The 15681-nt window shown below is 38.4% G+C and overlaps 1 protein-coding gene across 5 annotated transcripts in view; it reads right to left on the reverse strand.

Annotated features, from left to right (window-relative positions):
* The window catches only part of FMN1 (formin 1), a 208423-nt gene that overhangs the window by 146233 nt on the left and 46509 nt on the right, over positions 1-15681 (reverse strand). For 2 of the 5 annotated variants that reach the window (XM_063332260.1, XM_063332258.1), the window contains exons 3-4: positions 12365-12540; positions 1203-1320 (exon numbers count right to left, since the gene is read on the reverse strand). In XM_063332260.1, coding sequence (XP_063188330.1) covers positions 1203-1320; positions 12365-12540 — 294 coding nt within the window. Of the gene's footprint in view, positions 1-1202; positions 1321-3387; positions 5645-12364; positions 12541-15681 lie in introns of those variants that run through there. The other 3 variants (XM_063332262.1, XM_063332261.1, XM_063332259.1) reach the window with 2 other exon arrangements.

The raw sequence follows: 15681 nt of genomic DNA on the forward strand, positions 1-15681 counted from the left end.
TCAACAGCTGAATACCTGTCCTGGTCATCTAGTGATAGACTCCCACACCTCAGACCAGTCGGATGCACTGTAAATTCAACTCTGTCTATATTAGAACCGTGTTGCTCCTGTCAAAACCAAGTTTTCTGAATCTTCCAGCAACTTTTACACTTCCAGTATCATGCCCACTTTACCAAAAAGGAAGATTAAGGCACAGAAGGCTGAGGAGAGGGGGAGAAAGAAGTAATACACCAAACAATACAAAGCAGTAAATCCCACTACTCCTATTTATTCTTTCTCATATACAAGGCCACATGGATATTCATTGGAATTGGAAAGAATCATACAGCATTACCCTGTACAATTTCTCACAGCAAGTTAGTATAAAAGCTTCTTTTTTAATTCCGCTTAATCCTGTATAGGTGGTATTTTCTAAAATCTCCAGGTACATGAAGAGCAGATGGTCTTTTGCCTTTCCTTTTGATATTTCAGACCATTCCACAGCTTATAACTAATTTCTGAGTAATGAGGACTTCCTGGTTTATATTTAAGAATACAAATTTGAAACAGAGTTGTGGTGGCTACAATAATCACTTTTTCCCTTGTAAATATGTTATGTAAATATTTATCTAAATAACAAAAAGTTAAGAAATATTTTTCTGTGGAAAGCTTCTCTGATAACTAGTTAGTATCATACTTCAGACACACCCCCTCATGCATTTGTATAGGACAATATAAATGGCTAGCTATAAAAGCGATCTGAGTGGATATGAGTATTCCTCTGTTTATACAGAAGCTGCAATAATGGTACTCATTACTTTTATTCTGGACACTACCTGAAGAAAATCTGCAGCCAGACTAGAGTCCGGCAGGTCACTGCCCCCTGCATTCTAAGGCAATGGAAAAGGAAGGCAGGTTTCTATTCCTTCACTATTCTGTCACTCATTTGAACAGAGTCCCATTAGAAATGGATAACCTAATTTATCAAAATACCCATTTATTTCCTCATTAATTTGTACAGGCAAGCATTTAGATTTCATCACGGGTGCAGCCATTAACATCTAAAAGTCAGATGCTTAACAAGTAGCAGTAAATAACACATCCAAAACATAAGGTCTCTTTTTCCAGATAAGAAATACTGTGACTTATCACCATCTCTGCATTAAACAAGACTAAAGATGTCAGAAACTAATTTCTGCAAATGCTTCACCTCTTTGTTTTACCTGCTTCTGTGTACTTTAATCCTACTTTTACTTCTTCGTGCTTTGCTTTTGGCGGTGGCCAGACAGTCTGGAGTCTCCCTGGAGTCTTGTCATCTTGCTCTGAGGGACTCAGGTCAGGCTGTTAAAATTACACAAGAAAAAATTAAAGTCTTCAGTATCAATTGATTCCAAACAGCAAGCGCCATGCTTAGCTCTACACGTGTACTTCAGAATGGTTGTCTGCTTCACTCTACTGATTGAAACAGTGCTCAGTTGGTTGGAAAGGATACAAAGAAATCGGTGTAGAAAAATAATTTTGAGAAGGAAAATAACAAAATGCATGTGACATACAATGATTTGTTGAAACTGTTCACAACAGCGTGGAAATCTGTCTATCCTTTGGTGAACCATAGAGATAGTCAAGAATACTAGGTTTTTTTCCAGCATCTTTTTTTTCAGAGTGGAAAGACCTATCTGTGCTCCTCTTACAAGTAAACATTAGTGGAATTCACCTAAGACATCATTTGATACTATAATTTTCTGGAAGCAGAGCTAGTTTATGAAATTCTTGCCCCACCCCCAGCAGCTCGCTCAGTCCACATACCACGTAATACTGTCACATCAAAGTACTGCTGCAGCTGTTAATGGGACTGCACTGTCAACTGGAGTGCTAAAATAACCCCTTAAATGGGTGGAAAACAAACAACTAAACAAGCATTCTTGTAGAGGTTTATGTTTTGGTTTTGTTTTTTTTTACATCTCTAACATTTCTGTAATCTGATTTACAACATGCTACTACGGGTAATTGCATAGACACAACTGCAGCAACAGCAAAGCCCTAGATAAAAGCGGCCCTGTAAACGGCCCGCATGAGCAAGGAAAAAGAAAAGGAAAGACCCTTTTACTCTGGCTTTGCCCTGAGAAAATGGACATTTGTACTAGACCAGACATTAAGCAGACATTTCTAAAAGCCACTCCTGCTGACTCCTGTGCTTCCTCCCTCGCTGTGTGTGATGACAGCTTCCCAAATAGGTTTGCTGTGAGCCACACAAACGCTTACGCCAGCACAGCCCAGGGAATGGTGTAAGCAGGAAGAGGCAAGCCAGGAATGGGAAGGGCACATGCAGACTGCAATTGCTGTACATGCCATGGCCAACAAGTACCTCTTTTCTCCTCCCCATAGGTAATTTACTACAAACTGGTATTATCGGTCTACCCAGGTGTCAGTCAAGGTTTTCAAAAAGTTTTGACTTGTATGTAAGAATAAAAATTTGAAAGAGAGTACAACCAACACAGCAAATTAACTTCAGTAGCTTTAGGTTTAGGGTCCAATCCTGCAAATTTAATCATTCAGACAACGAGGACAATCTTCTGAACTGATTGTATCTGCCAAAGATGTAGCTGTAAGAATTTTGGTTTGGGGGAACCCCAACCCAAGGATTACTCATTAAAGAGTTCAAATCACACTCAAATTCTTTTATCATTATGGTTCTATGAAAACTTAACACAGATTCTTTTTTTCATTTCTTAAAAATATAGTAACTAAATCTCCATATGCCTAAGAATATCAACGTTTCTTATCCATAACTTGCATCACCTACCTGGAATCACTACATCATACTCAGATAAGGTTAAATGCTTATCAATATTTGCAAAGCCAGATATATGCATGTAAATAAGAAAAAAAAATACTTTAAATTCTATGTCTTGGACAAACTGAGTTCAAAATCATCCATAATGTCTTGTATCAGCTCTTATCATTGAATTATTCCTAAAAGTAAAATGAATATTATTTTAAAAATAAAAAACTCAATGAATGAAACAGAGTGAGATTGAGAAACTATTAAATAATACTACAGCAAATATTTGCAACACCAAATTGATTTAAAGCCATACTTAACATATGGGCTACTGTTTTGTAGTGATCTTTTAAAATCAGTTTCTGATTTTTAAGTTCTCACTTCTAATTGAAAGGCTGTGGCTATCACCAGTTCTCACTGAATTCTGCTACAACTGCAGATGATCAAGAATTTTGACACACTAACCCCAAGATTTCTTCAGTTGGCAACCCAAAATTTGAGACTGCCAAAAGAAGAGGACAATTCTGACCTTTTGACCTTAAGTCCCCACAAGTAATTTTTAAACAAGAAATTATTTTTTAATCATCTACTTCCAGATTTTAGGAAGAAAAAGTAATTCAACCTACAGATTTGTCTGACGGTCCATCCCCAGGTTTTGATTTTGACCTTTCAAATACAGCTTTCAAGGACTCTTTTTCATTTCTCATTTTGCGTTTTATGGCTTCCAGCTCTGAAGTATCTGCAGTTGTTTCTTTTTTGGGAGGCCGTGTGAATAAAGCTTTAAAGACGTCCAGTGCAGATTCAGCAGGGCTTGATTTTATTTCCTCAGAGGAAAATCGTGGTTCTGTTTTGCCAGAGCCTTTGTTCTCTTGAGCTTCATCACTGTCCTCGGTGTCCCCAGATCCTTCACCAGAGTCCTCAGTTCTGTCTTCATTCTTGGAGACGTCTATGTTTAACAAGTGTGAGAGTTGCTCCAGGAAAGTAGGACTTGCTTTAGGTTCAGCTGATTTTTTTTTAGTGGTCAAACCTGATGTAATACTGGATTTCTTAACAGGCTGTCGTAATTTTAGCAGAGCTAAATCATTCTCCCTTGGTTTAATTTCTGTAACAGTTTCCCCATCCTCTGTGGTTAGTCCCTTTTTCCTCACACGTAGTCCACTAAAGAAAGCTGGCAGCTGGAAAGTCTTTTCAGCCAGTGCTGTTTTTTGGAGCAATGTATTATCAGCCAAAGGTCTTTGTTCTTCATCTGGAAGTTCTTGAGGGCATTCCCCTGCAGCAAGCAAGCGACCGAACTGCTCATCCATTAACACTCTGTCTTTTCCATTGGAGTCATGCTCCAGAGTATCATCCAGCTCTTTTGGGAGCCGCTTAGAAAGTGGTGGGTGTAACTCAATGTCATCTGTATCCACAGTGTCATCACTGTTGCTGTGCCCTTCTGATTCTGACTCTTCCTTATTTTGATTGTTATCGTCCAAAGCCTCGGCAGACAAAGAAGCATTATTTAGCCCAGATTCGCCTGTATTGTTTTCATCGGTGTCTAGGTCCTTACTCTCTGTGTCTGATTCTGTATCACTTGTTGTATGAACCAAAGTACCTTGTACGAGAATAGCATCCTTGTCATCATTGTCAGATTCAGACAAAGAAGTCTGTACAATCCTTAAATGGTGAAGAAGTAATTCATTTTGTTCAGCTAATTCCAGTTCCAGGTCAGTTTGTCTGCCAGACATTGGGTCAGCTTGGCCACTGGTACCATTCATGCCATGATGATTTTCTGAGTCGTCATTACAACCATTATCATTCCTCTCATGCCAGGTGTTCACATGAGTATTTATATTGGTGTGCAAAGGTTGAAATGCTTTAAGCACTGTTTCTTCTTTGGAAGCTGTAGATTCAAATTTAGTTGTAAATCCAAAAAGTGTTTTCACAGAAAAGGTAGTCAAAAGATCAGGTTCACGTTCTGCTGTATTCTCCAGGTCTGAAAGCTCACTACAATCAGGCACTGCATTTTCTTCTTCCATGTTGCGTGAAGTACAGAACAGGTTTGCTTCCAGCAGTGCTACTAACCGCTAAAGAAATATTTACCACATGCATTCAGACAGCAGACTGAAGTCACTCCAGGCACTGCAACAGGCAGCGCTCCCCTGCCCTGCGAGGGCAGCCAGCCTCCCCCAGGTCACTCTGCCCTCCTTCCGGGTCCAGCGCTGCAGCCGGTAGCCAAAGTGTCCCTCAGGTCTCCAAACTCTACTTCAGGAGCAGCAAAAAGACCCACCGTAAAAAAAGTTCTCGGCAGCGTCGGTAACTTGTTCCTTTACACAAAGGGCTTTTTGTCACAGCAAATATGCCAGCGCACTAATCTCGGTATAAAATTCGACCAATGGTTACTGCTGGGACTCCTGCAATCCTACTGGCTGCACACAACTTCCTACGTGCTGAAAAGCGCCGAGCAGCTATATAAACAAGCCTCCCGAACAGAACTGGGCGCATTTGTAGTTTACTACTTCCTTGTCCCAGTACACGAGCTGTGAGTCCTTTTCAGCAGAAAACTCCTGACGGATTCTTTTGCATAGTCTTTCCACTTTGATAAAGATCTTTTGTAAATCCATAATCACCAAAACACGTCAAATGGAAAGCCGAAGTAAGGAATCTGAAGCTTCCAGTGCTACCTCCCGGAGCCTGTGCAGAGTCCCCAGTTCCCGTCCGGCCAGAGCGAACGCGGGCGAGCGCCCTTGAAGCTGAAGAAAGCAGGAAAAAAAGAGGCTCTCTTCCGATTTGCTGCAGGTTTCATCTGGAATGCAGATTTCAGCCTCCAGGGCCATGAAGAAAAACCAACAAGACTGGTTTCATATTACTACTGTCCTAACTCTGCACAGCTATTCCTGTGAACTGTACTCAGGTACTTATCAAAGGCTTTCGCCACACCCAGAGACTGGGAGCTGTTTGGGTGGGCAGGGTAAACTGCCAGCGCTCAGGAATGCCGAATTAACTGTTTAGAAATCAGGCAGGCTGGCCATCTGCACTGCACCCAAGCCTGGATTATTTCAGGCCAGAACAATCTCTGCTGACGTATTTTTTGATCACTTTCATCTATACATATTGCCACGGTAATGCTATATGTGTGTGATTTGTTTTAATTAATGCTGGCAAAAACACTCAAAGGAAATCTTCAAGACTGTATATCTCAATATCAACAGAAGCTGTCAGGGTTAATAAATACTTTTTGCATGCCACACGTGTAAAGAAAGTACAAAATACTCTTAAGCAACTTTGATATTCAGAAAGTCAGTAACATTTAGGTCAGGTTCCAGTCAAAAGTCTTCACTTTTATTCCTTTTCTTATTTTTGGAACAACAGAGACTAAAAATCTGCAGGAATTTATATTCTTCTTATTCCCTGGCCTTTAAGAGGTTTGTTTAGTCGAATTTCCACATTCGTACCTTAGAAATTCAAAGATGCTGTTCTTTTTTTTTTTGCACCCGAGTTAGAGGGTCATTCTAGTGTCAGGCATTTAGCCGTGATGAGTAATCTTAAACAAGCAACATGGGGAAAACTGTCCTTCACAGGGAAATAACCTACAGATCACACCGCTGTGTCAAATTACTGAAAAACACTTACTGAAAAGTTGGATGTTACAGACAGCAAGCAACAACAAAGTATCCCAACACATTTAACTTTTGGTTTAATGTTTGAAAATGTAGATCCTACAAAAAACATGTGTTTACCTTTTGAATATACTATAAAAGATCATAAAGTCAACAGCAAGAGTCATTGGTACGTACTGCAGGAAGAAAGTTTGCTGAAAATCAAATTACAATACTAAGGGCTTAGATGAAGCTTATAGACACCTTTTCAATTACAGGGTTGCACGCATATCTATAGACAAAGGGCACTGGAATCATTCCCTTTATCTGATTTAACACAGGACAATGTCTTCTGCCTTACTGCCTGCCATCTCCTGTAGTAAGCTCCCAACTCGCTTCTCCGCTATGCTTACTCATAGGGTGCCAGGGACAGAAACGACTGACAGGTCATGGCTCCCCTGGTTTTCTAGGCTTTATATAGATTAATATCACAAAAGGAAGCTCTACATAAGGAAAGAGACACAGAGTCTTTATCACTCCCTATGCCAACCTACTTTGATAATCCCAGAGTTAATAAGACAAGCGGAAGGCAGCTACCTGGGCACTGGTGATTTCCCCTTAGACAAGTTTTCTTGAAGGCAAATCTACAGCAATTCTAAATTTCATTTTATGACAAAATAACCTGGTCAAAGTGACCCTACTGAATGTAGTTTTCTACATTTAAATTGATTTTCATGTTCAACCACAGGACTAATTGTTAATTGTCCTGATAATTTCTATGGTTATACCTTGCTTATTTATTTATGTACCTATTTCTTTGGGGTTTGGTTGACTTATGATGGATAAACATGAAATCGAATTTTTCAAGAACAGGTTTGTTGGTCACTAACAAAAATATACCTACATGAACAACTTAATGGTACCTTTTAAACTAAACATACTTCTTCAGGTTATGCCAAAATTTTTATTATTCATTATATTAATGACAACCCACACTAGAATAAAATTTCTCTGTAATAATCTAGGGTCACCAAGCTGCAACAGTCCTAGGAATATAGTATACAGACAGGTTACTGAAAAAAGCCACTACCTAACTATTTAAGATTTTAATAGCACACATGAAAAGTTTAGTTTAAAAGTGGACTTAAAAGCAGGAAAACCATACTTTATGTCTAAACAGCATCCCAACGAAATTTATAAGACAATGATTAAATTAGTAGCGAAAAGGGTGGTGCTTTGAGTGTCAGACCAAAGTTATGTGGTGTATTGAGATGCGAGAAACCCCAGAGTTGAACACTGAATAATTAAAACTCCAGAAGCAGAAATATACCTTATAAAACCAGAGGTAATCTCACAAGCCTGGAGAAAACGATGCTGCTTTATATGTACGTCTTCTCTTGATAATGAACTCCAGGAAGTGAGAAGAAACTTTCAAGCTTTTCGAGCATTAGGGTGAACAAATGAACTCATCTCTATAGCTACCCCTGGAGAAATGATCAAAACTGGAATCCAGCCAGTCTCTCAAATTCACTATGCAGACCATAAACCCCCAGCCTCGAATAACACTTTTGCAAGGACTTGTTTCTCACAGTCTGATGATCATCCCAGTGGACAGTCCCCTGTTGAGGGACTGGATAACTGATAATGAAATACATATCGGTACTTACCCAATAGAGTGTTTGCGGGTAAAATACATACATCAATATGTGCCCTTAATATTTTTACACCAGAAGGAGATCATCATATTGTGATGTGCAAATAAGACAGAGGCAGTTTGTTGGCAGAAGTGTTTTAATGCTGGGTGGATCTATCTCATAAGGAAAGTCTCTCTGAACAGCCTGTAATACTGCATCTGAAGGAAGACACAGCTTCAAAATCTCTAGAAAAAATCAGTTATGATAATGTTACAAGTCTCTCTACTTAATAAAACTGACAACTCTCTCGTGCCTCAGAAAAGCCCCTAAAACTTGTCATAGCAACTCTCAGGGCATTCAACACTCTAATTATACAAAAGGACAAACATTCCTTACAGTTTAAAGCACATTTAATAATCCACACCCTTTCTGACCTACATTTCATCACAGACAGAAGTCACACCTACAAGTCACTCTACTTCTTAAGGTGTCTTAAGAGCTCCCCTAAAGTAGGTTTTAAAACTAGCTTTGAAGAAAACACACAATAAACCAGAATAAAGTAATCTAATTTCTATCACTATCATATGGCAGGGCTCAAGGCTTCCTACCCCATATCTATTCAGATTGCCTTTTCAGATCACTGTAACTGCAAACTAGAGAAACATGTACAGGGCATGAAGACACATACCACAAAACAGACAAGTGGCTAAACTGTACAGAAAACAATCTTTCTACTTTTTTTTTCAACATAAAGAGCCTTAAAACAAAAATTTCTTGAAAATAATCATAGAATCAAATAAGCACGAATTATGTGGGGCTTCAGAAGAGCCACATAAAGCAGTGGGCTGTGGTTGTGGCTCAGCCAGTTTGAACTGATCTGGAGCTCGGCTGACACAGTCCTGCCCTCTGCCCTGTCCCCAGCCAAACCCTTACTGTGCTGACTGATAATGATCTTAACATTCTCCTGCTCTCCTGTCTGTCTCTGCTGCTCTTTATCTCTTTTATACTTAGTATTTTAACTATTTAAATGCTTTAAAATAGAAAAGGCAGAGAAGATGGAAGGAAACCTCTAAGTCCTGGATTTTGATCATTATTCTCAGCCTTGTTACCTCACTATAAACAGTTATGTGAGCGATTTTCTTGAGGTTTGAGGATCTGGCTATCGCCAATGTAATCGCGTTAAATGTAAGTAATTAAGTTTAGACCTAGCAACAGAAACATAGAAATGATAATTCTTATCAAAATGCAGCATTACATGATGTTAACAGATTGCGTGGACACCAGACATATTTGGTGGAGGGGGCTGTAGTGACGCAATGTGGTTTTTAACATCATCAAAATTCTGCTTGACGTTGAGATACAGACTACTTTAGAAAATTTGAAAAAAGACCATAATAGTTATATGGTTATAAAACCAGAAAGCACGTTAAGATAGCCAGCTTACTAATTTGAAGGCGTGCATATTGTATCAATAAATGTATGCAACTGTTAGCCTGTAAAACCCACCATACGAAAAACCATGGTAGTTCTGAGGCAGAACTTGTAGAAGAGCTGTATCGGCTGATCTGATTAAAATGAGCAGACATACAAATAACAAAGACAGGGAACAGAAGATCACTGTAAACTGTGTAAGTAAACTGAGTAAGATCTTTGTGCGTTAAGGCACAAAGGCCGGCACTTAGTGTAACAAAGAATAGAGATGAATTTTTAATCTTTTTCCTTTGTGCTTTCCTTTTTTAGGTTGCTCTCCTTTCACCTTTTCATTTCAACAGGCCTTTTGCTCTGCAGCTACAATATGATATGATAGTTTAAAGATTAAACAAAAAACCTTGTAAAATAAAATCCACACAGTCGTGTCAAATAACTTACTAGAATTTCTTAAATAATAACTAGATATTAATAGTTATTTTAGCTGCATTTTCACATCTCATTTATGTGCTTTTTTAACTGAGATGAAATGCTGTATGAGGAATGGGAGGAGCTGCATTTCTGGTTTTTTTCATTATCTTCCATATCTCTGTATCTTCGCTATGCTGTATTGTCAATGAGAATGCACCATGCTCCGAGATTTAAAATCTAATGCAGGATTTTTTTTCAGACTTTTGTTACAGACTGTGTATTTGAAATTCCTGTCAGAGCAGAATTCATTCACTCTCTCCCTCATCTACTTTATCTGCCTCCTTCCAACTAATAGAAACATCTTTTCAATAACATAAACAAACACTAGTATATCTATATATGCACGTATACAAATATATTATACATTTATGTAAGGATGCTCCTAATCCATAGAAAGCTGAGCTATTCAATAAGAAGCTTTGTTTTTCACTTTGTCACTATTATGAATATAACTGCATTTTAAAACAGTAGTGCCTAACTTTTTAATCAGTCAGGCTAAACTTTTTCTTGCAACAGCAGGAAAGGGCCATAGATCACATGACCGAATGTACTGAGACTGTGAGTAAATAAATTAGTCCATTTCAGTTACTATTTCCTGGAAACATGATTTTCATTTCAGAGTTGCTCTTCAGACATGGGCACATTTTTTTGACCACAGTTGTCATGCTGTCCAGTCTGAAAATTGTGTGGGGAAGACAATATCTGGGAATGGATTGCTGTCACCAGAGCAACACATGCAGCCTATTTTTGGCCATTAGCTTTCCTAGAGGCTGCTTACAGCAGTGCTGCAGTCGAAGTGGATTCTGATGGCAGCAGCAGCCTTGTCACCGCAGTTCTTTTGGCAGCTCCTCCACCAATCCCTTGTCGTACAACCCGACATGGACTCATCTTGACGCAGAAAAATTGTCTTTGAGATGCCAGGGCTCTGCAAGTAATTCAGCCCAGATTTCTGTTCTGAAAGACTTTCAAAGAAGAGAGTCACAGGGAGTGAGCTGCAGGATAAAGTGTCCTGGTGGGTCACTAAGAGCCCATCAGCCCAAGCTGAGAACCCCTTTTCTATAGAAATTGAGGGGTTTGTTCTGAATGTCTTAGAAATAGTGGAAAAAATATTCTTCCTTGTCAGCTACAACAAACTGAAATCATTCCCTTTTTCATAATCCAGTTAATTAGCTTTTTAGACAGAAAATACTCCTTAAAAAAGAGTAAGAAAAAGACATACAAACTACTTACTAATCCTAGAGGTCTTACTTTACTCAAATTATCTTTCTTAAATGGCTTTTAATTTAGAATTCCTCCTGCTTTACAGAAGGACTTTGTAAATGCAGATAAAGTACCCTCATGCACTGGATTCTTCCCGTTGTAGCATCTATTTGTAGTAGTGATAACGACTATGTCACAGATCTTTTCAGTCCCGTTACTTGTTTTCATCTCAACATTTTATTACAGGGATAAACCTGTACCTTCACAGTACTACAACGACATTCTAATGAATTTTTTTAGGAAAAGGAGGTTAGGCCAAGAAATCAATTTTATAACAAGCTCAAGAGAATAGTCATGGTGAGAGCAAACATCATTAAAAGCATTTCAGATCTACTTCTAAGTCAATTCCGGTGTTTCTACCAATAGATGTCACTGTTACACAAATCTGTGTTAGTGTTTGGACAAACTGTACTATGTAGTCTAGTTCTTAAAGCATTTTCTTTCAACCATTCCATCCTTTCCATGTTTCTTTCCTCTTCTACTACATTCTGTTCCCTCCTCCCTCCAATTTGAAAACCACTGCCAAAACGTGTCCATCTGAAGGCCTGTTACTGCTCATCCAGGGAGCATATGAGTATTTCCATCTAGGTTAGGCTGGGCCATGTTGAGCATGTGTCTCACATTGTGATTAACTCACATTGCCATCTGAAGCTTCAGTGTCTTATATCCCAGGAAGTTTAGAAACTTTTCCTCTCAAATTTCATGGCTAGTTTGACTCCAGTCCCAGTTCAGCTGCTCCAGAACTCTGACAAGCTACAGCACGGCTGCCAGCAGTCCTGGGCTGTGCACACACATGCACAGACACACACACGCACATGTGCACGGGTGCGCACACTCACACAAACGTGCACATACATTGCTTGCTGACTTGAATCTGCATGGCACCTATTCTTACTCTTGTCATCTCCTAGTTGCTAGTTCCTGCAATCCACTTCCAGGAAAACAACTAATTTAAACTAAACACCCATCATGATTTTAGAAATGACACATCACGTATCTTAATCTATTTATATAATTTTTAAAATGTTCTGTATGTATTGCTCTCAGGCTTAGCTGCGCATATGGAGTCAAAAACCATCTGCAAAACTGTATCCCATCCAAAACTTTGCAGTTTGTCAGATATTTTGGAACACGGTTTTAGACACACCAGAAATAAATGCGTACCAGAAATGTAATTGTATGTAATAAATGCTTGTTGAAGCCCAATATAGCATGAATAGAGTCCTACTCACATTCAGTTCCAGGCTCAAATGCAACATATTTCTGTTGATCTTCTCTTTCTCACTTGAATGAACAAATGGGTTTGAGTGCCCCAATCTGCAATCCAAAACCCAGGTATCTTCATCTCTGTTTGCCACATCCAAATTAGCCAGCCGTTCAGTGAAGTCATCTTTTAAAGCAGACTCTGCTGGAATGACGAAGTGAAATGAAATGAAAGGAAATGAAATGAAATAAAATAATTGTATGCATCTGCAGATAATCCCCGCATATAGAAAGTTCTGTGTCTTTTTGAAATTCTGGTACGCACTATCAACACATGCATTTAACAGTTCTCCTGTTTGTTTAAAACAAAATGGAATAGCATAAATGGCAGACTTTGTTTTCACTCAGAAAAAAAATGGTTTCGTACTTAAATTTTGTGGGACAGATTTAGCAAAAAAAAGTTGGCTGCTTGTCTTTCCCCCATACACAAAAACACAGTATGTAAGGTGCTTGAGTTTTCACCTCCTCTGCCAAGGCACTCTTACTTGCCCTCCTGAATGTGCTTGTTATACACACATATTTCAGAGATGGCTGTGAAGTATAAAACTAAGCTCAGGAAGATCAACAGACTGATTAGACAGGCTTTCTGATATTAGCTGAACACAGCCTTAGTGGGGACTGTGCCAATCCACATTAGTCCCTGTTACACCAAACGCATAAAAGCAGCATCTTTCAATCCGAAGCAATACTTAACGCTTTACCTTGCTCCAGTAACCTTGAACATAGCATCAACCTAGTTTTGGAATGTTTTAGTTACAAACAAACAGGCATGAATTTAGTGGGAGATAAGAGCAAAACCTGAGAGCCAGGAGTACCCACCTCTGTGTCATGCACAACAACCACCCAGCACTCACCCTCCCGCTCACAGCATTGCTGCTTCATTAGTCCCCCAAAACAGTAACAAGTCTTTTTCTGCATGACAGCCTCTAATTTAGCAATGAGAAAACCAATAAATTCCAGGAAGTCACTGTATTCTCTGAAGCATAACGTCTGCATGGTATAGGATATATACACCTCTTTTTATATTCCCTAGGATATATACCCTCTTTTATATACACAGACACATCCATCTTGGAACATTCTAGTGGAAAATTCAGTTACTAGCACCATTCCTGGCTGCTACATATGGTACCTTAGCATTATACAAGCAACGGCACTTAAAATTTTGTAATTTTTTTTTTTTTCATTTTCCCTGATTTTAAAAGTCCACATTAGAAAAGATGCTCTAGGATTGGAACTAGTAAGCCTGTTTGTTTAAACATAGGCTGATATTCAAACTTTCTGAAAGCTTATAGCTCTAAATAATTTAGGTGCTACGCTCTATCAATAAGCATAGTAAAGTAAAATACTTGGTAAAATGGCCAGCAATCGTACAAATCAGTCACTATTGCGTGAATAAACTCAGCTTTCTTATTCACACAGAATCTCAAAATGAGACCCTAGAAAAAGGCAGCGTTTCTGCAAAAAAAGTATTAGATGTACCTTATACTTTTTGAAATTATGCACTGTGAATAATATGAAACTGTATCAAGATATTCAAACACAAAGCAACATATTTTAAGACATACTCAAGTCCAGATGTGCCATTTTTAAGATCAGGTATCTAAAGAGAGACTTAACTTTCTGACTTTCTGAATCATTGCTTTTCTGTAGATTTTTATACATTTGATAAACTATTTTTCTTGTTGCCCATTACACCGTTATATAAGTCATTCTGATATTTAGAAAACTTTAAGTTCAGAAATACAAATATCATGCTTTGTAGTATAATAGGCTGAATAAAATGTAGCAGTTGAATTTTGACCTCATCTTTTATTGCTCCATACAATTAGCCCAGTTACCTCTGGCCTCTCTACTTCACATAATTATAACATGTGGGAAATATAAAGAAAGTTCCAGGTGATTGGAGAAGAAAAAGTAAAAATCACCATTTTTAAGGTAATTGAACATTATTTGTATCGTGCTAGCAAAACTATCATGGCAACTTTTGGCCTCTCTCCTGATTTCTGTCACATACCAGTGCTACAGTTTTTGTGGGTATCTACTGACTTTACATTGCAAAAAAACCTGGGACCTTGTCATATAACCTATAAAAACCAAAAATGCCTCCATAAAACAACATAGCATTAAAACAGCATTAAAATGCAAATATGCATAGTAAAAAACCAGGAAATACTACCATTTTTAATGCAATGCATTTTGGGAATTCATTTTCGTTTTGTAATTACCTCTTCACTAGTTGCCCACCCTGCTCAGCATTACCTCCAATACTTCAAAGCTTGCCTACAGTTGTATTCTGCAGTCAGTGAATCAATTATTTTTATCTACGTCCCCTCTGTTTCAAGATCTCTATTCTAGGTTAGCTACTGCTAAGGAGAAAATTCCTATGTGGCAGTGAATTTTACCGATAATGTGGTTACTCTAATAATTTTCATTGATTCATAAGTGATACAGAGCTGCAGCAAGAGGCGACATTCAGAATTCCTTCTTGCAGCAGCTGGTATTTTCCATAATTAACTGTGGCACAACTAAGAACGGTCAGCCCTGCCAAATGCGTTCTGGGCTACTAGAAAAATAAGTACCTCCCTCAGCTGCAGAGATTTGGGTTTTGTCCAAATTTAATTTTATGTACCATCATATTAATTTGTGGTATTTTTGCTGTTGGCAGACTGCTCCCAAGTCTGTTACCATGCCTCTATTCTCCACCCTCTATTCCAATTGTTGCTTAATGTTCTGTTATCTATGTGTTTACCCTGCTAGCCAATAACCCCACTCTTCCCTGAACCAGTTCTCACCTGTATACACTGTTAGCATACAACTGTTTCTACACTAAGGGACCCACCCACCTCAGGAGACAGTGGAATATGAAAGAACTTTAACCATCTCTCTAACTACTCTATTTTAAGCAAATTCTTAAATACTTGATCACATTTTTCCCTTAAGTTCACCATTCTGTCAGCTCCAACAGATGGACTTTACTGCTACTTACACTTATCCACTGTAATCCACCAAGAGGAGACCATGGCTGAATTAGGTTTATTTGCTACATAAATTTATAACGAATGTTTTAAAATATCTGAGTGTGCATTCAAAAAAAAAAGGTCATATATATTTTATGCATGTATATGCAAACACATGTATATATCCATTCAATCATAGGCTAAACTTAGCAAGTTTTAAACACATATGCTTATCCTTTAGCCAGCTTCACTGATTTGCCATTACCTTTTTTTTTTCTTCTGAAAAAAAAAGTCTTCCAAGAGAGTCCAATTGCTTCTAAAACTGT

Source organism: Chroicocephalus ridibundus, chromosome 4 (genome assembly GCF_963924245.1).
Source record: "Chroicocephalus ridibundus chromosome 4, bChrRid1.1, whole genome shotgun sequence".
NCBI classification, from domain to species: domain Eukaryota; kingdom Metazoa; phylum Chordata; class Aves; order Charadriiformes; family Laridae; genus Chroicocephalus; species Chroicocephalus ridibundus.